This window comes from Balaenoptera ricei (assembly GCF_028023285.1).
Source record: "Balaenoptera ricei isolate mBalRic1 chromosome 7 unlocalized genomic scaffold, mBalRic1.hap2 SUPER_6_unloc_1, whole genome shotgun sequence".
Classification (NCBI taxonomy): domain Eukaryota; kingdom Metazoa; phylum Chordata; class Mammalia; order Artiodactyla; family Balaenopteridae; genus Balaenoptera; species Balaenoptera ricei.
In genome coordinates this window covers 1,284,852-1,311,682 of record NW_026777444.1, presented here as the reverse complement: position 1 = coordinate 1,311,682, position 26,831 = coordinate 1,284,852, and the positions used below count along the sequence as shown (strand labels likewise).

The following is a 26,831-nucleotide window of genomic DNA, read 5'->3' as shown; positions in this document are numbered from 1 at the left end:
GGCTAGTGATTTCTCGAGAGGACAGTGGGGCATGGTGAGAACGTCGGTGCTACAGACGTTTATGTGCAAGTCTGTGGTCGTGTTTACAGCTCTCTGGGGCGCTCACCCAGGAGTAGCACTGCTGGGCCGTATGGAAGGGTGCTGGCTAGTGATTTCTCGAGAGGACAGTGGGGCATGGTGAGCACGTCGGTGCTACAGACGTTTATGTGCAAGTCTGTGGTCGTGTTTACAGCTCTCTGGGGCGCTCACCCAGGAGTAGCACTGCTGGGCCGTATGGAAGGGTGCTGGCTAGTGATTTCTCGAGAGGACAGTGGGGCATGGTGAGCACGTCGGTGCTACAGACGTTTATGTGCAAGTCTGTGGTCGTGTTTACAGCTCTCTGGGGCGCTCACCCAGGAGTAGCACTGCTGGGCCGTATGGAAGGGTGCTGGCTAGTGATTTCTCGAGAGGACAGTGGGGCATGGTGAGCACGTCGGTGCTACAGACGTTTATGTGCAAGTCTGTGGACGTGTTTACAGCTCTCTGGGGCGCGCTCACCCAGGAGTAGCACTGCTGGGCCGTATGGAAGGGTGCTGGCTAGTGATTTCTCGAGAGGACAGTGGGGCATGGTGAGCACGTCGGTGCTACAGACGTTTATGTGCAAGTCTGTGGTCGTGTTTACAGCTCTCTGGGGCGCTCACCCAGGAGTAGCACTGCTGGGCCGTATGGAAGGGTGCTGGCTAGTGATTTCTCGAGAGGACAGTGGGGCATGGTGAGCACGTCGGTGCTACAGACGTTTATGTGCAAGTCTGTGGTCGTGTTTACAGCTCTCTGGGGCGCTCACCCAGGAGTAGCACTGCTGGGCCGTATGGAAGGGTGCTGGCTAGTGATTTCTCGAGAGGACAGTGGGGCATGGTGAGCACGTCGGTGCTACAGACGTTTATGTGCAAGTCTGTGGTCGTGTTTACAGCTCTCTGGGGCGCGCTCACCCAGGAGTAGCACTGCTGGGCCGTATGGAAGGGTGCTGGCTAGTGATTTCTCGAGAGGACAGTGGGGCATGGTGAGCACGTCGGTGCTACAGACGTTTATGTGCAAGTCTGTGGTCGTGTTTACAGCTCTCTGGGGCGCTCACCCAGGAGTAGCACTGCTGGGCCGTATGGAAGGGTGCTGGCTAGTGATTTCTCGAGAGGACAGTGGGGCATGGTGAGCACGTCGGTGCTACAGACGTTTATGTGCAAGTCTGTGGTTGTGTTTACAGCTCTCTGGGGCGCTCACCCAGGAGTAGCACTGCTGGGCCGTATGGAAGGGTGCTGGCTAGTGATTTCTCGAGAGGACAGTGGGGCATGGTGAGCACGTCGGTGCTACAGACGTTTATGTGCAAGTCTGTGGACGTGTTTACAGCTCTCTGGGGCGCGCTCACCCAGGAGTAGCACTGCTGGGCCGTATGGAAGGGTGCTGGCTAGTGATTTCTCGAGAGGACAGTGGGGCATGGTGAGCACGTCGGTGCTACAGACGTTTATGTGCAAGTCTGTGGTCGTGTTTACAGCTCTCTGGGGCGCTCACCCAGGAGTAGCACTGCTGGGCCGTATGGAAGGGTGCTGGCTAGTGATTTCTCGAGAGGACAGTGGGGCATGGTGAGCACGTCGGTGCTACAGACGTTTATGTGCAAGTCTGTGGTCGTGTTTACAGCTCTCTGGGGCGCTCACCCAGGAGTAGCACTGCTGGGCCGTATGGAAGGGTGCTGGCTAGTGATTTCTCGAGAGGACAGTGGGGCATGGTGAGCACGTCGGTGCTACAGACGTTTATGTGCAAGTCTGTGGTCGTGTTTACAGCTCTCTGGGGCGCGCTCACCCAGGAGTAGCACTGCTGGGCCGTATGGAAGGGTGCTGGCTAGTGATTTCTCGAGAGGACAGTGGGGCATGGTGAGCACGTCGGTGCTCCAGACGTTTATGTGCAAGTCTGTGGACGTGTTTACAGCTCTCTGGGGCGCGCTCACCCAGGAGTAGCACTGCTGGGCCGTATGGAAGGGTGCTGGCTAGTGATTTCTCGAGAGGACAGTGGGGCATGGTGAGCACGTCGGTGCTACAGACGTTTATGTGCAAGTCTGTGGACGTGTTTACAGCTCTCTGGGGCGCGCTCACCCAGGAGTAGCACTGCTGGGCCGTATGGAAGGGTGCTGGCTAGTGATTTCTCGAGAGGACAGTGGGGCATGGTGAGCACGTCGGTGCTACAGACGTTTATGTGCAAGTCTGTGGACGTGTTTACAGCTCTCTGGGGCGCTCACCCAGGAGTAGCACTGCTGGGCCGTATGGAAGGGTGCTGGCTAGTGATTTCTCGAGAGGACAGTGGGGCATGGTGAGCACGTCGGTGCTACAGACGTTTATGTGCAAGTCTGTGGACGTGTTTACAGCTCTCTGGGGCGCGCTCACCCAGGAGTAGCACTGCTGGGCCGTATGGAAGGGTGCTGGCTAGTGATTTCTCGAGAGGACAGTGGGGCATGGTGAGCACGTCGGTGCTACAGACGTTTATGTGCAAGTCTGTGGTCGTGTTTACAGCTCTCTGGGGCGCTCACCCAGGAGTAGCACTGCTGGGCCGTATGGAAGGGTGCTGGCTAGTGATTTCTCGAGAGGACAGTGGGGCATGGTGAGCACGTCGGTGCTACAGACGTTTATGTGCAAGTCTGTGGTCGTGTTTACAGCTCTCTGGGGCGCTCACCCAGGAGTAGCACTGCTGGGCCGTATGGAAGGGTGCTGGCTAGTGATTTCTCGAGAGGACAGTGGGGCATGGTGAGCACGTCGGTGCTACAGACGTTTATGTGCAAGTCTGTGGACGTGTTTACAGCTCTCTGGGGCGCGCTCACCCAGGAGTAGCACTGCTGGGCCGTATGGAAGGGTGCTGGCTAGTGATTTCTCGAGAGGACAGTGGGGCATGGTGAGCACGTCGGTGCTACAGACGTTTATGTGCAAGTCTGTGGTCGTGTTTACAGCTCTCTGGGGCGCTCACCCAGGAGTAGCACTGCTGGGCCGTATGGAAGGGTGCTGGCTAGTGATTTCTCGAGAGGACAGTGGGGCATGGTGAGCACGTCGGTGCTACAGACGTTTATGTGCAAGTCTGTGGTCGTGTTTACAGCTCTCTGGGGCGCTCACCCAGGAGTAGCACTGCTGGGCCGTATGGAAGGGTGCTGGCTAGTGATTTCTCGAGAGGACAGTGGGGCATGGTGAGCACGTCGGTGCTACAGACGTTTATGTGCAAGTCTGTGGTCGTGTTTACAGCTCTCTGGGGCGCGCTCACCCAGGAGTAGCACTGCTGGGCCGTATGGAAGGGTGCTGGCTAGTGATTTCTTGAGAGGACAGTGGGGCATGGTGAGCACGTCGGTGCTACAGACGTTTATGTGCAAGTCTGTGGACGTGTTTACAGCTCTCTGGGGCGCGCTCACCCAGGAGTAGCACTGCTGGGCCGTATGGAAGGGTGCTGGCTAGTGATTTCTCGAGAGGACAGTGGGGCATGGTGAGCACGTCGGTGCTACAGACGTTTATGTGCAAGTCTGTGGACGTGTTTACAGCTCTCTGGGGCGCGCTCACCCAGGAGTAGCACTGCTGGGCCGTATGGAAGGGTGCTGGCTAGTGATTTCTCGAGAGGACAGTGGGGCATGGTGAGCACGTCGGTGCTACAGACGTTTATGTGCAAGTCTGTGGACGTGTTTACAGCTCTCTGGGGCGCGCTCACCCAGGAGTAGCACTGCTGGGCCGTATGGAAGGGTGCTGGCTAGTGATTTCTCGAGAGGACAGTGGGGCATGGTGAGCACGTCGGTGCTACAGACGTTTATGTGCAAGTCTGTGGACGTGTTTACAGCTCTCTGGGGCGCGCTCACCCAGGAGTAGCACTGCTGGGCCGTATGGAAGGGTGCTGGCTAGTGATTTCTCGAGAGGACAGTGGGGCATGGTGAGCACGTCGGTGCTACAGACGTTTATGTGCAAGTCTGTGGACGTGTTTACAGCTCTCTGGGGCGCTCACCCAGGAGTAGCACTGCTGGGCCGTATGGAAGGGTGCTGGCTAGTGATTTCTCGAGAGGACAGTGGGGCATGGTGAGCACGTCGGTGCTACAGACGTTTATGTGCAAGTCTGTGGACGTGTTTACAGCTCTCTGGGGCGCGCTCACCCAGGAGTAGCACTGCTGGGCCGTATGGAAGGGTGCTGGCTAGTGATTTCTCGAGAGGACAGTGGGGCATGGTGAGCACGTCGGTGCTACAGACGTTTATGTGCAAGTCTGTGGTCGTGTTTACAGCTCTCTGGGGCGCGCTCACCCAGGAGTAGCACTGCTGGGCCGTATGGAAGGGTGCTGGCTAGTGATTTCTCGAGAGGACAGTGGGGCATGGTGAGCACGTCGGTGCTACAGACGTTTATGTGCAAGTCTGTGGTCGTGTTTACAGCTCTCTGGGGCGCTCACCCAGGAGTAGCACTGCTGGGCCGTATGGAAGGGTGCTGGCTAGTGATTTCTCGAGAGGACAGTGGGGCATGGTGAGAACGTCGGTGCTACAGACGTTTATGTGCAAGTCTGTGGTCGTGTTTAAAGCTCTCTGGGGCGCTCACCCAGGAGTAGCACTGCTGGGCCGTATGGAAGGGTGCTGGCTAGTGATTTCTCGAGAGGACAGTGGGGCATGGTGAGCACGTCGGTGCTACAGACGTTTATGTGCAAGTCTGTGGTCGTGTTTACAGCTCTCTGGGGCGCTCACCCAGGAGTAGCACTGCTGGGCCGTATGGAAGGGTGCTGGCTAGTGATTTCTCGAGAGGACAGTGGGGCATGGTGAGCACGTCGGTGCTACAGACGTTTATGTGCAAGTCTGTGGTCGTGTTTACAGCTCTCTGGGGCGCTCACCCAGGAGTAGCACTGCTGGGCCGTATGGAAGGGTGCTGGCTAGTGATTTCTCGAGAGGACAGTGGGGCATGGTGAGCACGTCGGTGCTACAGACGTTTATGTGCAAGTCTGTGGACGTGTTTACAGCTCTCTGGGGCGCGCTCACCCAGGAGTAGCACTGCTGGGCCGTATGGAAGGGTGCTGGCTAGTGATTTCTCGAGAGGACAGTGGGGCATGGTGAGCACGTCGGTGCTACAGACGTTTATGTGCAAGTCTGTGGACGTGTTTACAGCTCTCTGGGGCGCGCTCACCCAGGAGTAGCACTGCTGGGCCGTATGGAAGGGTGCTGGCTAGTGATTTCTCGAGAGGACAGTGGGGCATGGTGAGCACGTCGGTGCTACAGACGTTTATGTGCAAGTCTGTGGACGTGTTTACAGCTCTCTGGGGCGCGCTCACCCAGGAGTAGCACTGCTGGGCCGTATGGAAGGGTGCTGGCTAGTGATTTCTCGAGAGGACAGTGGGGCATGGTGAGCACGTCGGTGCTACAGACGTTTATGTGCAAGTCTGTGGACGTGTTTACAGCTCTCTGGGGCGCGCTCACCCAGGAGTAGCACTGCTGGGCCGTATGGAAGGGTGCTGGCTAGTGATTTCTCGAGAGGACAGTGGGGCATGGTGAGCACGTCGGTGCTACAGACGTTTATGTGCAAGTCTGTGGACGTGTTTACAGCTCTCTGGGGCGCGCTCACCCAGGAGTAGCACTGCTGGGCCGTATGGAAGGGTGCTGGCTAGTGATTTCTCGAGAGGACAGTGGGGCATGGTGAGCACGTCGGTGCTACAGACGTTTATGTGCAAGTCTGTGGTCGTGTTTACAGCTCTCTGGGGCGCGCTCACCCAGGAGTAGCACTGCTGGGCCGTATGGAAGGGTGCTGGCTAGTGATTTCTCGAGAGGACAGTGGGGCATGGTGAGCACGTCGGTGCTACAGACGTTTATGTGCAAGTCTGTGGACGTGTTTACAGCTCTCTGGGGCGCGCTCACCCAGGAGTAGCACTGCTGGGCCGTATGGAAGGGTGCTGGCTAGTGATTTCTCGAGAGGACAGTGGGGCATGGTGAGCACGTCGGTGCTACAGACGTTTATGTGCAAGTCTGTGGACGTGTTTACAGCTCTCTGGGGCGCGCTCACCCAGGAGTAGCACTGCTGGGCCGTATGGAAGGGTGCTGGCTAGTGATTTCTCGAGAGGACAGTGGGGCATGGTGAGCACGTCGGTGCTACAGACGTTTATGTGCAAGTCTGTGGACGTGTTTACAGCTCTCTGGGGCGCGCTCACCCAGGAGTAGCACTGCTGGGCCGTATGGAAGGGTGCTGGCTAGTGATTTCTCGAGAGGACAGTGGGGCATGGTGAGCACGTCGGTGCTACAGACGTTTATGTGCAAGTCTGTGGTCGTGTTTACAGCTCTCTGGGGCGCTCACCCAGGAGTAGCACTGCTGGGCCGTATGGAAGGGTGCTGGCTAGTGATTTCTCGAGAGGACAGTGGGGCATGGTGAGCACGTCGGTGCTACAGACGTTTATGTGCAAGTCTGTGGTCGTGTTTACAGCTCTCTGGGGCGCTCACCCAGGAGTAGCACTGCTGGGCCGTATGGAAGGGTGCTGGCTAGTGATTTCTCGAGAGGACAGTGGGGCATGGTGAGCACGTCGGTGCTACAGACGTTTATGTGCAAGTCTGTGGACGTGTTTACAGCTCTCTGGGGCGCGCTCACCCAGGAGTAGCACTGCTGGGCCGTATGGAAGGGTGCTGGCTAGTGATTTCTCGAGAGGACAGTGGGGCATGGTGAGCACGTCGGTGCTACAGACGTTTATGTGCAAGTCTGTGGTCGTGTTTACAGCTCTCTGGGGCGCGCTCACCCAGGAGTAGCACTGCTGGGCCGTATGGAAGGGTGCTGGCTAGTGATTTCTCGAGAGGACAGTGGGGCATGGTGAGAACGTCGGTGCTACAGACGTTTATGTGCAAGTCTGTGGTCGTGTTTACAGCTCTCTGGGGCGCTCAACCAGGAGTAGCACTGCTGGGCCGTATGGAAGGGTGCTGGCTAGTGATTTCTCGAGAGGACAGTGGGGCATGGTGAGCACGTCGGTGCTACAGACGTTTATGTGCAAGTCTGTGGACGTGTTTACAGCTCTCTGGGGCGCGCTCACCCAGGAGTAGCACTGCTGGGCCGTATGGAAGGGTGCTGGCTAGTGATTTCTCGAGAGGACAGTGGGGCATGGTGAGCACGTCGGTGCTACAGACGTTTATGTGCAAGTCTGTGGACGTGTTTACAGCTCTCTGGGGCGCGCTCACCCAGGAGTAGCACTGCTGGGCCGTATGGAAGGGTGCTGGCTAGTGATTTCTCGAGAGGACAGTGGGGCATGGTGAGAACGTCGGTGCTACAGACGTTTATGTGCAAGTCTGTGGACGTGTTTACAGCTCTCTGGGGCGCGCTCACCCAGGAGTAGCACTGCTGGGCCGTATGGAAGGGTGCTGGCTAGTGATTTCTCGAGAGGACAGTGGGGCATGGTGAGCACGTCGGTGCTACAGACGTTTATGTGCAAGTCTGTGGTCGTGTTTACAGCTCTCTGGGGCGCTCACCCAGGAGTAGCACTGCTGGGCCGTATGGAAGGGTGCTGGCTAGTGATTTCTCGAGAGGACAGTGGGGCATGGTGAGCACGTCGGTGCTACAGACGTTTATGTGCAAGTCTGTGGTCGTGTTTACAGCTCTCTGGGGCGCGCTCACCCAGGAGTAGCACTGCTGGGCCGTATGGAAGGGTGCTGGCTAGTGATTTCTCGAGAGGACAGTGGGGCATGGTGAGCACGTCGGTGCTACAGACGTTTATGTGCAAGTCTGTGGTCGTGTTTACAGCTCTCTGGGGCGCTCACCCAGGAGTAGCACTGCTGGGCCGTATGGAAGGGTGCTGGCTAGTGATTTCTCGAGAGGACAGTGGGGCATGGTGAGCACGTCGGTGCTACAGACGTTTATGTGCAAGTCTGTGGTCGTGTTTACAGCTCTCTGGGGCGCGCTCACCCAGGAGTAGCACTGCTGGGCCGTATGGAAGGGTGCTGGCTAGTGATTTCTCGAGAGGACAGTGGGGCATGGTGAGCACGTCGGTGCTACAGACGTTTATGTGCAAGTCTGTGGACGTGTTTACAGCTCTCTGGGGCGCGCTCACCCAGGAGTAGCACTGCTGGGCCGTATGGAAGGGTGCTGGCTAGTGATTTCTCGAGAGGACAGTGGGGCATGGTGAGAACGTCGGTGCTACAGACGTTTATGTGCAAGTCTGTGGTCGTGTTTACAGCTCTCTGGGGCGCGCTCACCCAGGAGTAGCACTGCTGGGCCGTATGGAAGGGTGCTGGCTAGTGATTTCTCGAGAGGACAGCGGGGAGCTCCTGTGCCCCTTAGCCTCCACAGCCCATAACGGGTGTGAGGCGGCCCGCTGGCCTGGCTCCGCCTCCCCTCCCCGGCTGCCCGCCCTCACCTTCTCCCAGCACACCAGCTTGTTCCCCGCGCCTCACTGCTCCCCTGAAATCCATCCCCTCTCCCTTCCCTCCGCCCACACGTGTCCTCCGGCCAGCTCAGCCTACCCCTCCTCCAACAAGCAGTCCCGTAAGCATCAGCGCTTGGCCGTCTTGCGGTGCCTCTAGCGTCTATGCTGCCCGTTGACCTCTCGTCCCCGCCACTGGAGCGTGGCTGCCTGGGGGGCAGAACCCCTCCCGCCCCCGCCCGGCACGGAGACCAGTGGTGGAGACACGGACTCTGCGGACAGGCTGCTTGCCCTTCAGTCTTTTTTCTTTTTTTAAAATAAATTCTTTCATTTTTATTTTAGATAATCATTTTACTCTTCTTTTCCACTAGTAAATGTGTTTGATTGATTGATGGATTGATTTTTGGTCACGCCGTGCAGCATGTGGGATCTAGTTCCCCGACCAGGGATCAAACCTGTGCCCCCTGCAGTGGAAGCGCAGAGTCCTAACTGCTGGACTGCCAGGGAAGTCTCTTGCCCTTCATTCTGGGTGCTACTTCTTTTTTTATGGTTTTTTAAAAGTTTTTTATTCAAGTATAGCTGATTTACAATGTTGTGTGAATTTCTGGTGTACAGCAAAGTGATTCAGTTATACATATATATTCTTTTTTTTATTCTTTTCCATATGGTTTATCACAGGGTATTGAATAGAGTTCCCTGTGCTCTGCAGTAGGACCTTGTTGTTTATCCGTCCTATATATAGTAGTTTGCGTCTGCTAAACCCAAACTCCCGATCCATCCCTCCCCCACAACCCCTCCCCCTTGGAAACCACAAGTCTGTTCTCTATGTCTATCAGTCTGTTTCTGTTTTGTAGATAGGTTCCTTTGTGTCATATTTTAGATTCCACATATAAGTGATACCATGTGGTATTTGTCTTTGTCTGTCTGACTTGCTTCACTTAGTATGAGAATCTCTAGGTCCATCCATGTTGCTGCAGATGGCATTATTTCATTCTCTTTGATGGCTGAGTCATATTCCATCGTATATATGGACCACATCTTCTTTATCCATTCCTCTGTTGGTGGACATTTAAGTTGTTTCCATGTCTTGGCTGTTGTGAATAGTGCTGCTATGAGCATAGGGGTGCATGTATCTTTTCAAATCAGAGTTTTGTCCAGATGTATGGCCAGGAGTGGGACTGCTGGATCATATCGCAGCTCTATTTGTAGTTCTTTGAGGAACCTCCGTACTATTCTCCATAGTGGCTGCACCAACTTACATTCCCACCTTGGTGCTACTTCTCACGAGGTTTCCAATCTTGGACAAGTTCCATGACCTCTGTGCCTTCGTTTCCTCATCTGTCACCGAGGAGACCAGTAAGACCTATCTCAGGGCTGTCATGAAGGTCAGGTGAGTCAACACATAGAAGACTCCAAGAGTTTACGTTACAGGTGATCTCTCAAGCAGTGCTTGCAGCCTAGGCTGACGCCTGTAAACCAGTGTTCCTGCTGGGGCGTTGTCTGGGTGGGCTGTGCGCGTGTGCAGGACAGAGGTGGCCACGAGACACTTGCTGCTCGTGGGACAGCCCCGGCCACTCTGGAGCCAGTCCTCCTGGGTCAGCAGCTGTGCGTCTGGCTCTGAGTGGAGGCTCCGTCTTTCCCGCACACTCCCCAGCAGATGCTGCCAGTTAGATGTGCCAACACGGCCCCAGCCCGACGGCCCCTGCCATCCCCCCGGCCCAGTCACAGCCCCGTCCTCTCTGCCTGGACCACCGCAGCCAGAAGAGGCCTCCCAGAGCTTGGACGTGATTGGACGTTGCCCCTGGGAAAACCTTCCAAAGGCCCCCCGTTGCAATTGGAATAAAAGGCGCGATTTTTGTCGCGGCGACAAGGCCATACTGGGTTTCGCTCCGCCCTTTAAGCGTGTCTCCTCTGTTCCTGCATCAGGATCTTTGCACCTGCCGCTTCCTCTGCTCTGCACTCTTTCCAAGGCCAGCGTCTCCTCATTGTTCAAGTCTCAGATCAAACCTCACCTCCCAGAAAGGCCTTCCTCACGTCGCCCCTGCGGGAGTGGCCAGACCCCCGCCCGGCCCCTCAGTCATGCCCCCGTGTGTTTAGTCTTCCTCATTTTCTTCATGGTGTTCAGCGTGTGCACTCGCTTGTCTCCTGCCGTCCCACTCCACACACACGCACGTAGAGGACGTCAGCTCTGTGCGGGCTGGACCCTTGTCCGCTCCCCACTGTGTCTGCGGTACCTGAACAGGACTGTGTACGGGGCGGCCACCTCATCGTATCGGAGAAGTGGCAGGTCCGTGGGCAGATATGGGAAGGAGTGGGAACCGTGAAAGGAGCGGCCCAGCTCTGGGCGCAGGGAGCGCTCACCTCCAGCCGCGCCTGCTCTGGACGCAGAGCGTAGGGTGTGCAGCCAGCGCCGCCCAGACCACTGCCCGACGTCTGTGGAATTGTCCACTTAGTTTGTCCTTCAGCTCTGAAAATAACATGGCAGCAGTGTCACGACTCAGATGTACCGAGAAGAAAGACCGTAGAATTAGCCACTCTTTCCCCTCTGGCAATACGAGAAAACGGGGGCTCATAAACTGGGAGGGTCAAGGCCCGACGACAGCCGGGTCTCTGTTTGCGTTCAGGCGGGTCCGCACTGCCCAGACCTCGATGCCCGTGGCCTTGTCCAGGGCGCTGTGACCCTCCCTGGGAATCCCACGTAGATCGGTGGCCTCAGCCCCTGGCTGTGGTTGAGGAAATTGAGCTAAACTGGATGCCAAAGTGAGCACCGATGAACAGTGTGAAATCGTTCTTCTTTCTAATTCCAGGTCATGATTCATCGCCGCTTGCTGAGCATGCTGAGTGCGATCCGTAACATGCACAGAGACGCCGTCGTGAAAAGGTCCACGCACGGAAGACAGTCCATGGCACAAGGTAGAGCCGGCTGCGAACAGCTGTACTTCCATCCGCATGTGCCCTGAGCAGCAGGAAGTTCGCTGGGTACAAACACGTGGTTTCATAAATCACATATACTGGATGTAAAAAAACTTTACTGAAGTATAGTTGATTTACAGTGTTGCGTTAATTTCTGCTGTACAACACAGTGATTCAGTCAGTTATACACATATATTCATATTCTTTTCCATGATGGTTTATCACAGGATATTGAATGTAGTTCCCTGTGCTATACAGTAGGTCCTTGTTGTTTAGCCATCCTATATATACTAGTTTGCATCTGCTAACCCCAAACTCCCAATCCTTTCCTCCCCCATCCCCCACCCCTTGGCAACCGCAAGTCTGTTCTCTGTGTCTGTGAGTCTGTTTCTGTTTTGTAGATAAGTTTATTTGTGTCATATTTCAGATTCCACATATAAGTGATACCATATGATATTTGTCTTTCTTTTTCTGACTTACTTCACTTAGTATGATCATCTCTAGGTCCATCCATGTTGCTACAAATTGCATTCTTTCATTCTTTTTTATGGCCGAGTAATATTCCATTGTATATATGTACCACATCTTCTTTATCCATTCTTCTGTTGATGGACATTTAGGTTGCTTCCATGTCTTGGCTATTGTGAATATTGCTGCTATGAACATAGGACATTTTATTACATTTTAATTATCCTTTTTCCTCCTATATTATTTTATCTCTGATGCTGACGTTTCTAATAAAGAAACTCTTAAAAAACATTGTAAAATTTACCTGTGAGTTACATATGGACACCTGTAAAATGTCTTTACATGCTTCTTTAATTTGATCTTTTTCTTTGCTGACAAGGGCAAAGAATATTCATCAGAGAGACTTTCACTACGAATTATAGTTTTTTGGAAGTAAAAACAAAATTTTTTAAAAATTGGTGAAGGGGTTGAGGTAAAGAACAAAAGAGAAACTAAAAACGAGACTACACACATACATACGTACGCACACACGTTCTTTCTGAAATGGCGTGTGCCGAGGACCCAGTAACTGGTGTGTGGCAAACGCACACACGCACACAACCAAAGACGGTGGTTTCGCACAAATACCTTACGATTCTCCCAAAGCGCTGTTTTGTTTTTCACCCGCAGACAAGAATTCCTCCAGACACCTTCGGGCGCGGGTCAGTCAGGACGATTACTGCAGCTGCTTCTCTGTGTCACCCCATCAAGTGCTGCCCTTCGCCTTCCCGGCCTACAGCGCCCCCCAGGGCTCCAACGAGCTGGTGGGTGTGCAGGGCTGCGGTGGCCCAGGCGCCATCAGGGTCGCAGGCAGGTGCCGAGGGGAGCCCCGCCCTGTGTCTGCCCCTGCGCTGCCTCCTGAGGGGCTCCCAAGGCAGACCTGCGTCCAGGTTGTTGTGGTGAACGGGAAACCGAGTGGCCCCTGCTGCCCCCTGCCTGGCCCCCGGGATGCCCGTGCTCAGGCCCTGCCCAGCCTGGAGGCCGCCGAGCCCTGCGTGGGATCTGCGGGGGCCGGGGACGGGCGGCCACAGCCTCTAACAGGCCAACCTCGGACCCACAGGTCCATCCCTCTCTCCCGCTCGGTGGCAAGAAGTGTGACAGTTAGCCAAATGGTGCATCATCATAATTCAGATCGTGGCTAGACCACGAGTCAGGCAGTTTCTTAAGCGCTTCAGTTCTGTCAATTCATTTAACCTTCAACAAGTCTACATGGTAGGTTTATCCTCTTACAGCTGAGAAGGAGCCTGGGACACAAGGTCACAGAGCCAGTGATGAAATGTTGCCCGAATTCCCCAAGTTCACGTAGTTAGCAATAAAAAGTGTGTTTTAATCGATAGTGAAAGGGCACAAGCAAAACAGTTTTTTGGTTTCGAAGAATGAACTTGCCATTCGCATCCTGTAAAATGTGTTAAGCCTTGCAGGTTAATCTACTCAAGAATTACAGGACTGACTTTAGAAATTCCATGTGTTTTCCGCATTAGAAAATCAAATGACTTAAAAGATGAGAGTATTTAGTTCCTAGGAAATGATAAATCTGAGATTTTCAAGCACTAAGAATTGTCTGATCCTCAATAATTACTGGGTGGAAAGAGTGACGGGGATGGAAAGAGGTTACCCCTGTGCTGTGGAGACCGGCTTGTTTCTTTTTTTTTCCTAATCATTCAAAGCTTATCATTTCACTTGGTACTTGAGTTAGTGCTGCAGGAACGTCTGTGCTGCTCAGGGTTGATGAAAAGCACAATGGTCAGCATTGCTGTCCGTAGAGAATTCTGTAATTCATTCCGGAAGTACTGTATTTCACCTCTTCTAAGATCACGTTTTAAAATATACAGCACCTTTGAGATTGGGAAATGTCTTATAATTGGTGGCACGTTCACACTGCATCGTATCAGTCTAACGACGGTGTCTCAGCTCGGTGAGACGTAGTATTTACTGAGGGCCTGTCACAGGTGGGGCGCCGTTGCAGGCTCTGGGTGATGCAGCAGATCCGCGTGCAGGACGTCTGTGAGGTGGTGCTTCGGGATTAGCATCCGTGGAAGGGAAGCAGCTGCAGTGGGCAGAGGAGAAGTTAGGCTGCATCCGTTGACAGAGGCCTCAGATGCCGTCCTGAGAATCACATCCTAAGAGACAAGGGGGGCGGGGGCCCACGCTGCCTCCAAGCCACTCGTGGGAAGCAGCAGCTGTGGTCACGGGAAGGGTCACTTAGAGGGAGGGGCTCTTCGTGTAACGTGCAAAATGTAGAGAAATAGAAGCATAGCTGCTCTCGCTCTGTGATGATCACGTGTCACTTTTTTGAATTTTCACATTTTAGGCTCCTGATGGCCTTGGACCTGTTCCAATTAAACCTTCAGAAATTCAAATCAAGCAGACCTATTCCTTCTTCAATCTGCAGGTTAGACCTGTCATGTGGTTTTGTTAATTGGGTTTCTTATGAAGTGAACAGAATATTCTTGAATTTGAATTGTGCTATTTTTATTAGTTTTGTTCTATGACGGATTGTACCGCGTAGCCTACTGTGTGTATTTCTCTGCTGTTATTTTATGCGATGGGCGAGGTGTAGCAGATTCTCTTTTCCTAATGTGGCTTATGGAAACCAGGATCTTTATTCTGTGGGTATACCATATAGTGTGCATATCTGAAGCTGTCTGAACTACATATGTTAGAAACTTGAAGAAAAGACACAAGTGAACAAAAGTGAGTCAGCCTTTGTGTATGACCACTTCTGTTTTTGAAAATATGCATGCTTTATTTCTTTTTTCTTTTCTTTCTTTTCTTTTTTTTAATTGAAGTATAGTCAAATCCCAATATCTTGTTAGTTTCAGGCATACAGCACAGTGATTCAGTTATACACACACACGTATGTATATTCTTTTTCAGATCCTTTTCCCTTTTAGGTTATTATAAAATATTGAGTATAATTCCCCGTGCTGTCCAGTAGGTCCTTGTAAAATATGCATGTTTTAAACTGACAAACCAGTGTTCAGTGTATTGCAGCGTTAAGCCCTAAGACAGGGGCGAGGAACTGTGAACACCGCTGTGTGCTGGGACGCGGAACAGGGCCCGCGCTGACACAGCTGCTGGTTAAGCGCGGTGCTCGTTTTCCTTCTGCCCCCAGGCGGCGGGGAAGTGCCTCCCGAGGGCTTCGAGCGCCTGCCTTCTCTCCCCCAGGTTCCTCAGCTGTACCAGATCAAGAGGTACCAGCCGGTCTCTGTGCAGATGTCCTCCACCAGCTACTGGCCTCAGAAGCTTGCCCGGGCCCTGAAGCCAGGAGCTGAGGTAACGGGTCCCCACCCTCGGGCACCGCCCCACCTTCCCGCCGCCCTGGCGCGTGGACTAACGCACTGTCCTTGGTCCTGGCCCAGGACGAAGCCACCGCTGTCACAGCCCTGCCCAAGCAGGACTCGGCACCCCAGCTCCCCGGCGAGACCTCCGTCCTGAGCATAAGACTCCCTGAGGCCTTGGCCCGGGCTCCGGAGTACGACCCGCTTTATATCTTTGTAAGTGACATCAGCAGAAGTCATTGTTCCCTGTCCCTTCATCCAGCAGTTACTTCATAACAAATAGAAAACAATCTTATTTTTGGTTACCAAAGGGGAAAGGGGGGAGGGGTAAACTAGGGGTGTGGGATTAGCAGACACACACTACTGCACGTAAAAAGGATAAGCAGCAAGGACTGACTGTGTAGCACAGGGAAATGTACTCACGATCTTGTAATAACCTATAGGGGAAAAGAATCTGGAAAAAAATATATATATATATATATAACTGAATCACTTTGCTGAACACCTGAAACTGACACAATATTGTACATCAACTATACTTCAGATTTTTTTTAAAAAATTGAGAAAAAGAAGACAGGGGCTTCCCTGGTGGCGCCGTGGTTGAGAATCTGCCTGCCAATGCAGGGGACACGGGTTCGAGCCCTGGTCTGGGAAGATCCCACATGCCGCAGAGCAACTAGGCCCGTGAGCCACAACTACTGAGCCTGCGCGTCTGGAGTCTGTGCTCTGCAACAAGAGAGGCCGCGATAGTGAGAGGCCCGTGCACCGCGATGAAGAGTGGCCCCCGCTTGCCGCAACTGTAGAAAGCCCTCGCACAGAAACGAAGACCCAACACAGCCAAAAATAAATAAATAAATTAATTAATTAATTAAAATATTAAAAAAAAAAAAAGACAGAAGCACTAATTGGGAATATTTTTCTCTCTTTGGAATTTCAAGGGTTAAACCACATCTCACCTTTGAAATTGCTGGCCAGCCTTTATCATTTGGAGAATATCAATGTTTTTGTCTTTTAACAACTCCAGCATTTATTTTTTTATGACAATAGCTTTATGATCTTTTCTAATTATCTATAATATGCACATGTGTATTTTTGTGTTTCTTTTAAGTATAGTTGCTGTGCAATATTATGTAAATTACAGGTGTACAGTACAGTGATTCACAATTTTTAAAGGTAGTATATATGTATATATATTTTAAGAAGAAAATACAACAGAAAAAAAGTAAAGTCACCCCAGCCCCGTCCCGCGGCGCTTAGTTGATTCTTTATCCCATCTTCGGGCACCGTGTCCCTGCCACACTGACGCCTGAGTCCCTGTCTTCTACCAAATTGAGTCCAGTCTCCCAACGATGTGGGGTCCAGCCAGTTCTTCCCCCTCCCCTGCGTGTGTCCTCCTGTCACCTGCCCTCGGGCATCCCCCTTCCCCCTTCTACTTCTAGGTACCCAAGCCCTAAGTGACTGAAGGCCAGACAGGAAATCTGAGGAGGTCCTATGTAAGAACGGAATGCCGGTGAAATGCCGCGGTAGTTGCCCTAGTTACAGTCTGTTTTGTAAGGACATGCGCACACACACGTACACACGCACACGTGCAGGATGAGGAAGGTCCTCAGACACTACCTGAGAGAGTCTCCTCTGGGAGAATCTGCACGTGAGCCTCTGAATCTCCGACAGGGCAGAGATGCTGGTGGTCACGCCCAAGGGCAGAGCTGGGACAGACGCCTGCCCGTCTCCTGGCTGGCTGCCTCGGGGCTCCTCCTCTGAGCTCTGCTGCTGTCCCCCAGGGAGCTGTGAGGCTTGTGTTTTGGCCACTGTGGGGCGTGCTCTGGTAGTCTCATTGGGGGCGGGGGGGGGGCTGTCCCTCAGAGACATAGCGTCAGGGCTGGGATGGCCTCACGGGACATCTAACTCAGTGATTTTCAGACTTCACTTAGCACCAGCACCCTACCACCCCCTGAAATTTTACATAGAAGGGCAATATGTAAAAGAGGGTCCCGGTTGCTGGGCTGGCAGTGGGTAAGGGGCTTTCCCGAGGAGGGTATCCCTGCAAAACCCCGGGGTCCTCACAGTCTCCCCCAGACCCACCCTCTACCACCCCTCACCACTCTGCAAGTGAGAAAGCTGGTCTAGAGACCGGTTTTGCAGATGTAACATACATCAACATTTACCAAATTACATACTTTTCACATGAGCAGTTTATTGCATATCACTTATACATCAGTATGGCTATAAAAGAAAGAATTCGGAAAGCCTAAGAAAAGAAACAAAAATAAAAGGCAAGCAATGCTGGTCGCAACGAGTAGAGCATTGCAGTGGAGCCTTGGGGTGACATCTGTGCGCTGTCTGCAGGAGATGGGGTAGAGGGCTCTGGGGAGGAGACCTTGGGGCAGGGTGGCCTGCACGCACCGACGGTGCAGCTGAGGCCATGGAAGCGCTGGAGGGTTTTATAGAGGCGCGTTACTAAAGCAAAACGCAAGGCCCTTATTAACTCCAGGGGGGAGAGTCAACTAAAAATCGATGTATGTTCCCAATAGGAAGCCAAACTGAAATCTGGCATGATTTTTAAGACTTGATGGAAAATTGAAAAATAGAATCCATCTGGCCTTGACACTAGAACTTCCCTCTGTCACTGACCCAGAGGTCGTGATAGTGAACCTTCACCAAAAAGCTATAATCCAGGCCTCTGCTTGGCCTGGCAGAGGGACATACTTACACAGTTAAGACAAAATAAATGCTGTTTACTAGTTTCCAGCTTTCAGAGACAACTTACGAACGAAGCATACAGGTCTTGGTGTGGTTCCAGAATGCAGATGTTGACGATCTCAATAATACAAAAGTAAAATTGTGGAAGAGAGGAAGAAAGGAACAAGAAAGCATGGGAGTGGGAATGCCTTCATTTCACCTGAGAGGGAGTTGAAATACTCAACCAAAGATGATGAAACAGGAAATAGGTGGATCAGTGCACCATTTCAAGTCGCAGCAAAACTAGCAATAACCGTGTGATTTTCAAAGTCCGGAAGGAGCCTTTGTGTACATGAGCAAGAGCCTTACCTCACGTGGCAATGCGTCAGCAGGTGCCGTGAGGCCGGGAGCCCTGAGACGGAAGAAGCGGCACGATGTTTAGGGTTAGTGGCCATCCCAGGCACAAACCCAGACCCGAGCCTGCGGCAGGAGGCGCCCGCACGAGCCCCCTGGCTTTTCACCACGAATCCTTCCAGCCCGGGTGAGCCGCTCCCATGTGCACGCAGTGGCCTGAGGGAAATTAAAATTAAAGTAGTCACCGGCTGGCCACTCAGACCTCCTGCTCTGGTAGCGATGGCCACCCTGGGGGAGGTGAGGTGTGACAACTATTAGAGACGGTGGCGTGGCCATTTCCAGAAAGATTTCATCCACTGCACTTGACCCAAGGCAGGTCCAGAGAGTTGCCCACACGGCGGGTGCCCCCCCACCCCGGTGCTGTGCACCTTTGCCCCCGTCCCCGGCCCCGTGAGACTGCCAGCCCCTCCCCCATCGGTGACTCCACCTCTTGGTCACACTGTGACCAGGCCCAGCTGGGGTCTCTGTCATCCTGCCCCGAATCCCTGAGGCATCCCTTCCCACAGGCTGTCCTGATTGTCCTTTGTCACCACAGGAGTGACTCCTGGTGACAGAGGTCAGCAGCCTCCAGATTCGGGTCCTCGCCCTATTTCTGGGGAAGTAATTGTGCCCAGAGCACCTGGGCGGCTCAGGCTGGGTGCTTGCCCTGTCTCCTGTCCTTTGCTCCTCCTTCCGGCACGTCCTCGCACGCTGGGGGATTTAAGGGGCCCTGCACGGCAGCAGGACGCGTCCCCCACTTGCCCACCCACACCCGCCTTCCTCTGCATCCTCAGCCTCCCCGGCTTTGTCTCGCCAGGCCCCACCTTTCCCCTTGTTCCCTCCCAGCCCCCCAGCCCCGACCTGGGTCAGGGTGGGGACCCAGTGTCTGCCTTCACCTCTGTCCGTGTCCCCATCCCATGTGGCACGGGAGGAGAGCTGCTGTGCACACAGATACTCCACTCCTGACTCCCTCGGGGGTCATCGCCTCCCTGCCGGCCTGCTGCCTTTACATCCATGAGTTCGTGCAAGAGCTTTTCTGCGGCCCTGGCTGCAAATCAGCCTCCCTGCGTGACCGGAGCACAGGCGGCCCAGCGTTCGTGGCCGGGACGCCTTCATCACACCCACGATAGCTGGGCCCTCCTCTGGGTGCTGTCATGTCGCCTTCAAGTTGTTGGGGACATTTGTTTCTTGGCGGTGAGACTGGGTTCCCGTCAGTCGTGTGGAGTTCGGTGGGTTTTTAAAAAGATATTTTTTTAAATTATTCAAACAAAAAGAACAGAATCTCAACTTAGTGGTTCCTAAACATCTGCAATTAAACAACCCCAAGGGAGCTAAAAGCTATGTTGTTTGGGACGAGAGCCGGGTTTTTGTTGGACAGGCCCCAGAAGGAGCATTAAAAGGCTCCACATTTTCGTATATTTTGATATAATTGCTCTGTGCCTCCGTTAGTTCTGCTGGAAAATTAGTAAAAAACAGGAACTCCCTTAAAGCCAGATACTTCATCCAAATGGAGCCTTCCTGAATTAAAAACATCACCAAAACAGTGTTAAATGCTGATGTTTCCTGATATATCACATGCCACCCTCTCCTTTGTCTTCTCTTTAAAGTTACTTTTTAGAAGCTATTCTTTTGTTTCCAAAACCAGAAGCTCATTGCTTTTTAAAACCAGTTTCCTTATTTAATAAATCCCCCTAATTGATCAAATTTAGAAACAAATACTTTAAGCTGTTTAAGCTGCAATTTCATTTGTACTCGTTTCCATGAGAGCTCAGTAAAACCGTGTGGTATGTAATGAAGCGCTTCAACCCGAAGTGACATTTGTGAATGGCCGTGACCACTGCCCATCTGAAGCCACCTCTGCTCTCCTGCTTCTCTTTCCCAGACGGGCTGACAGAGGTGGGGTCAGAGCGCGCGGGCCGGGGGGGCCGAAGGGAGCCTTAGCCGACGCCTGTCCTGTGGCGGAGGAGGAAACCGGTCCACAAAAGAGACCCCGTGTTCCGTCTCTCCCGCAGAACCCCAGCCCAGGGTTATTTGCTGTGAAGCACCCGCTGACCTACGCGGAAACCTCGATCGATTACCATCTGTGCACCCACCCCAAGTACAAGTTCACCAAGGAGTCCCACTGCAGCTCCAGCGTCCCCCTCACCCAGAAGCAGTTTCTCCATCACACGGTAAAGCCATCCCGGCTCAGCGGCAGAGCTGGCCCCGGGGCTGCGGGGACGGGCAGGGGACAAGGAGGGAGGGTCACCGCTGGGACCGAGGAATAGAGGCTTTGCCGCCACGGCTGCAGGACAAGGACGGTAACCGTGGCGCTGTGGACCCTGTCATGCCCCAGCCCTGAAGGGCGGCAGGTGGGGACTCAGCGTCACCCCCGTCCGCCCGTACCCAGCTCCCGGCTTCACGGTGCCCCCTTTTCAACATTCTTACTCTCTTTTTCCCTTGAAGGTCATGCCTAATATTCATCTTATCCCCACTGCAACCGTGGAAAAACAGTCACGTGGTGGCCATAACCCCGTGGCCTGACCCCCCCCCCGTTTGTTTGGTCCCCAACAAGGACAGAAAGGTCTTAATGGACAAGCTGGCGATGTGACAAACGCGCAGTGAGGAAGAGGCTCCCGAGAGCTCCTTCTTCCCCCAAATAACCAGCCTGACCTCAGCCTCCAGGCACCTCCCACTCGGGCTGGAACCCTAACTTAGGTCGCGTCTCAGCCCCGCCCCGCCAGCGCCGCCTCACACCTCTTCCCGCATCACCTTCCTGCCTCCGGGTTCTGGGACTCAAGCGCCGATCCCTGGGGGCCGTGCTCCCTCCCTCTCCCCCAGCCCCGCATCCAGCCGCCCCTGGATCCTCCCTGGCTCCCACCGGTCGGCCTCACACACCATGTGACCCCCTGTCCTGCACCCCAGGGCCCAGCAGCGCGCCGTCACCCTCCGGAGAAGCCTTCCTTCCACACAAATCCGATCCGGTCGTTTTCCGGTTTGGAAACCCTCCGTGGTCCCTGCTGCCCCTGGGAGCAGCTCCAGGCTCATTAGCTTGGCCCACGAGGCCCTTCACGACCAGCCTGCCTCTCCAGCCTCATTTCCTGTCACCCCCGTCACCCGCCCTGCACTCGGTGCTCTCCTGACAGCACCCTCCTCGCATTTTCCACGCATTTGCGCGCGCTTACCCCTGCCTGGAAAGCCCTCTGATGAACTGACCCGTCCTCTGAATGTTGCGTTAGCATCACATGCACAGTAGTCAGAACGGATGGAAAGGCCAGACCTGTCCTCCACCAGCAGGACCGTTGCTCCCGTGCCTCATAAGTCAGGGGCGGGAGCCTCTCCGTCCTCCCTGCCTTAATGCCTGTTGCAGCAGTTGCAGCAGTTGCTGGAGCAGTTGTCTTTTTTAGCCTCAGAACAGTTCTACTAAACTTAATGAAATGATACATTTTAGAGCTCAACTTGGATTGAAAAATACTGAGTTTAATGAAGTGGAAGTCCTTCCTAAACTTTACACGTGGTCCCCCTGTGCCGGCTCTGTTACAGGATGTCATTCCTGGAGTGATGAGCTGGAAGAGGTTCCCGTGCCTGGTCCTCTCGACCCTGCCCGAAACCTCTCAGACAGAGATGGCGCAGAGGTGAGCCCAGCTCCCCGTCACCTCGCAGAGCGCAGAGGCTGCAACCCCAAAAGTTACCTGCCAGTAGTATGTCAGAGCGTACTTGTAGTGCACCGTGAGGGAAGCCTGCTAGCCAGAGGCACATGATGCTGTGTATAAAGTCACATCTTGACTTTATCTTAATTGAGATATACTTTATTTTTTTTAACTTTTACTGAAATATAGTTGATTTACAATGTTATGTTAGTTTCGGATGTACAGCAAAGTGACTCAGTTCTATGTGTGTGTGTATATATATATGTATATATATACATATATTCTTTTTTACATTCTCTTCTGTTATAGGCTATTACAATATATCGAATATAGTTCCCTGTGCTATGCAGTAGGTCCTTGTTGTTTACTTTATATAAATTAGTGGTGTGTATCTGTTGATCCCAAACTCCTGATTCATCCCCACCCATCTCCTCCACCCCCTTTCCCCCCTGGTAACCACAAGTTTGCTTTCTATGTCTGTGAGTCTATTTCTGTTTTGTAAATAAGTTCATTAGTATCATTTTTTTAGATTCCACATATAAGTGATATCATATGACATTTGTCTTTTTCTTTCTGACTTACTTCACTTAGTATGATAGTCTCTAGGTCCATCCATGTTGCTGCAAATGGCACTATTTTGTTCTTTTTTATGGCTGAGTAATATGCCATTGTATATATGTACCGCATCTTTTTTTTTTAACATCTTTATTGGAGTATAACTGCTTTACAATGGTGTGTTAGTTTCTGCTTTATAACAAAGTGAATCAGTTATACATATACATATATCCCCACATCTCTTCCCTCTTGCATCTCCCTCCCACCCTCCCTATCCCACCTCTCTAGGTGGTCACAAAGCACCGAGCTGATCTCCCTGTGCTATGCAGCTGCTTCCCACTAGCTATCTATTTTACATTTGGTAGTGTATATATGTCCACGCCACTCTCTCACTTTGTCCCAGCTTACCCTTCCCCCTCCCCATGTCCTCAAGTCCATTCTCTACGTCTGCATCTTTATTCCTGTCCTGCCCCTAGGTTCTTCAGAACCTCTTTTTTTTTTTTTTTAGATTCCATATATATGTGTTAGCATACAGTATTTGTTTTTCTCTTTCTGACTTACTTCACTCTGTATTACAGACTCTAGGTCCATCCACCTCACTACAAATGACCCAATTTTGTTTCATTTTATGGCTGAGTAATATTCCACTGTATATATGTGCCACATCTTCTTTATCCATTCCTCTGTCAATGGACACTTAGGTTGCTTCCACGTCGTGGCTGTTGTAGATAGTGTTGCTATGAACATAGGGATACAAGAGTTTTACTCAGATACACGCCCAGGAGTGGGATTGCTGGATCATATGGTAGCTCTTGAGATATACTTGAAAAAAGTCAATGTCACAGGTGGCTAGTTGGCCATACTTCAATAAAAGCAGACAACCAATCCATGTAATTCAGCCGAAATAGTCGTGGTCCATTTTTAACATTTCAGAGTTGCCAAGATTAGCCGTCCACACCCTCCATATCCACTCCCAAAGCATCCATCTCTCTCCATGCCCCAGCCTGGCCGTTCACCGGGCGGCCCCGCAGCTGTCAGCACAGAGACGGAGCAGGCAGATGAGAGTACTGTTAGACCAAAGAAGGAGGAAATTTAGAGCGAGCACATTTTTGCTAATTTGCTCATTTAACACCTCTTCAGAGCCGGAAGACCTCAAACAAGTAGACGGATGCCTTTTCTTTAAGACGCGGCCTGGTCAGTGACCTGCTCCTGAGCCTGGAGTTTGCTTCTTTGGTCCACTGTCCTTATAAACGCAGTGAAATGAGTCGCTGGTGAGCAAACGTGACGAGTGTCCCAACACGATGATCATCAGCAGTGACCTTTTGTTCAAATCCTTCGATCCAGGGTGAGGCCCACCCCAAGGGGCAGAGCCCTGCCACGGCCCAGGAGTGGTCAGCTCTGCCGGAGCACTGCCACCAACCAGGGTCAGCAGGGACTTACACCCTCGACTGCCACCAGCGTGTCCCGGCTCCCCCCCGTCACCAGAAGGGCCCACGGCCTCCCGGAGCTGTGTGACCCCGGCCACGCTCTGCGGCCACTCTCTGGGCCCAGTCCTCTCGTGCAGAACACAAGCCGGGCGGACTTGCTGGGAAGACCCCGCTCAGCCGGGACATTTTCGTTTTAGCAGAGGTAGGAAGGCGCACCCCGAAGTGCACTGACCCCGTATGTACTACCCGTCACCTGCCCCTCCCCGGGTATCGGAGGCGGTCGTTGAAATCCAGTTTGTGACCCTGGAACATTTACCTTTACTTCTTCCCGCACTGCCAGCCAAAAAGCTCCTCCTGAATGAAGCAGAATCGAGGCTGGTCCACATGCTGTTCCCTTCAGGTTATTTCCTCAGCGCTTCTCAGCTGCCCCCCTTTGCCTGGAGATTAACATGGGACCAAGATGTGGCCCATGGTAGGGGCTCGAAAATATAGTTCCTTTTCTGTGAGTTCATGTTACTGAACCAAACTTGGGTCCACTCGCCTGTGCACAGCAAAGCCAATCTACGGACACCGGCTTGTGGTGGAGGCAAGCGCAGCCTTTGTTGCAGGTGCCAAGCGAAGAGTCAGGGACAGTTAAAGCTCAGGAAGCCCCAACTCCCCGATGGCTTCCAGGGAAGCATTTTTAAAGGCCAGGTGATGGAGGGGCACCGCAGGGTGTGTGATCAGCTCGTGCACAATTCTCTGATTGGTTGGTGGTGAGGCTACAGGGTGGTGTCTCATCGTCAGTCCTCAGGTCTGGGGGCTACGTGCTTGTGGTCGTCACGTAGTTAACGTCTTCCGTTTGACAGGGGTTTTGGCATCCGTAAGACAACTGAGGAATGTGCGTCAGACACTGTTACCTGGGTTCCCCTCAGACAGGAGCAAGGGCAGAGGACATGGGGAGGGGTCTGTACCTCCCCACCAGCCGGACAGAGACGGTCACACACCCTGCAGCCCTCACCCCAAAGTGTGCCTTTAAAAACGCCTGCCTGAAAACCACTGGGCAGTTCTGGGGTTTGGGGCACAAGCCACCTCGTCTCCTTGCTGGCCCTGCACCTTCCTCTGCTCCAGACTCCGACGTTTCGGGTTGCCTGGCCTTGCTGTGCATCAGGCACACGAATTGTGTTTGGTAACATTAGCATATTTCTAAAATCGGAAATCTCCAGAATCGAGGGCTGGATGGAACAGTGACCTTGTAGGGAGAAGGAACGCTTTGGTGTCTGAGAGACCTGCCTCGTAACCCACTAGCCCTGTCACCCACTCTGTGTCCCTGGGCCACAGTTACCTATTACTGAAGCCCGTTGAGCAATCATTTCCTCGTCTCTGAAATGGGGATGGTGAAGGGGTCCTCACAGACCACATGAGTTGTAAGGACTCAAGTGGTGCATCTAGCACCATCCTTAGTAACCCTTCCCACTTCTGCCCTACCCCACCCACTAAACCTTGCGGTAACTCTGCTGCCACCATACGGCGATGACCCGCCACCACCTGGACACACGGCCTCGTTTTGCTGTGGGGTGAGGGCACTTCCGAATGGACCGCAGTCATCAGTAGACCAAACACAGCTGGGTGTGGGTACCGTCCAGAGACTGAATACGCAAATCGAGCAATGGTGGGCAGTGGACACGCCAGGGTCCACCAGCTGTCGGCAAGCACCGGTCTCAGGAATTAAAAAAAAAAATCCTGTTTTTTTTTCCAAAGCAGTGTTCTTGGAAAAACCTCCCGAGGCTGTTCTTTCAAAAGGCACTCAGAATGCAGTCACCTTGGGCTTGAACTAGCCATGAATTAAACAAGAAAACTCCCCAACTAGGACTTGTTACCTCCAGCTTCTGTGCCCAAGTGCTCTGTTGGCCAATTTGTTTCAAAATAAACCATAACTGCACCACAGATTATAAAATCAAGAGAGGATTCTTTATTTCTTTTTCATGGATTTCTATGATATAAGACCCTAGATAATGTTTTTATTTCTAAAAGAGTTACAGAATTATAATAGTATTCCTTTTTAAACTTCCTACACATCTGCTAATGATACTTCAACTTTGCAGTCATTTTTCTTGAATAGATTACCTATTTCTTAGTTGCTATTTCCCCTGTATTTCTGCCCCTGAGAGTTATTGTTAAACCACGCAGTATCCTTAGTTAATGTTTATTCACTCCAAGTCGTTTTTGCATTTGTAATGATCAAAACAGCTCACTTGGGTTCTTTGCTCGTTAATAAATTCAGAGAGAATTTACTGAGTCTCTGTGACTTCCATGAAATCTGAGTAAGCAGCGACAAAGAAGTCATCTAATCCAGTGGTGCCCAGACTTTGGGGTTTTACAGACAACTGAAATTTCCAGAAGAATCTTAGGAACTGACTTAGAGTTGTCGGCGTTTTACTTTTCCAAGAAAGGCATGAAACAAAACAAAGCAAAACAAAACACCCAACCTCCGTCCACTGCCACCACCCTTTCAATTCCAGAGGAACATATTAACACATGGAAAAGTAAGCAGGACATGGTCTCAGAATTTTAAAATTAGGTAAGTTTGGTCTATGAAAAACCCTTGGTTGTTGCCATTCCGTCTTCCAGACCACGCTGGCCCCTGGGGAGTGGTCCAGGCTTCCACCGTCTCCCACCCTCCTCTCGGCTACACGCGCTCTGAGGTCTCAGTGGGATTGTCCGTTAGAACCTGCATTCTCTGTCACCAAGTCAGTAAATAGGACTGATCTCTGGGTGGTGGAGGCCAGGTCCCTTTTCAGTGAGGAATGGTGTTAGAGACCAAAATCTGGGTTCCTGGTGCACACATCGTTACTGGGGGTGGAGCAGGGGGGTCGTCTCTTGGCCTCCTCAGCAGACAAGCCAGAGTGTGTACGTGGGGAAATGCATACATATATATGCACACACATACACACGTATGTACACATTCATACAAAAGTACACGACCACCTACATCTACATACGTATGCACACGTCCATGTGCACGTAAGCACACATATACACACCTACACCCATTTCAGGCATCATGAACCCACACCAGTGCTTGTAATCCAAGTCCATATTCATGGCGTTGCTGCTTGCT

General features: G+C 52.5%; 1 protein-coding gene across 8 annotated transcripts in view; it reads left to right on the top strand.

Moving 5' to 3' along the window:
- Nucleotides 1-26,831, top strand: part of CFAP221 (cilia and flagella associated protein 221) — a 135,682-nt gene that overhangs the window by 105,207 nt on the left and 3,644 nt on the right. For 6 of the 8 annotated variants that reach the window (XM_059912054.1, XM_059912058.1, XM_059912057.1 and 3 more), the window contains 7 exons: nucleotides 11,155-11,260; nucleotides 12,398-12,531; nucleotides 14,079-14,159; nucleotides 14,936-15,043; nucleotides 15,130-15,264; nucleotides 20,133-20,291; nucleotides 21,643-21,734. In XM_059912054.1, coding sequence (XP_059768037.1) covers nucleotides 11,155-11,260; nucleotides 12,398-12,531; nucleotides 14,079-14,159; nucleotides 14,936-15,043; nucleotides 15,130-15,264; nucleotides 20,133-20,291; nucleotides 21,643-21,734 — 815 coding nt within the window. Of the gene's footprint in view, nucleotides 1-11,154; nucleotides 11,261-12,397; nucleotides 12,532-14,078; nucleotides 14,160-14,935; nucleotides 15,044-15,129; nucleotides 15,265-20,132; nucleotides 20,292-21,642; nucleotides 21,735-23,444; nucleotides 23,934-25,994; nucleotides 26,292-26,831 lie in introns of all 8 variants that reach the window. The other 2 variants (XR_009500476.1, XR_009500477.1) reach the window with 2 other exon arrangements.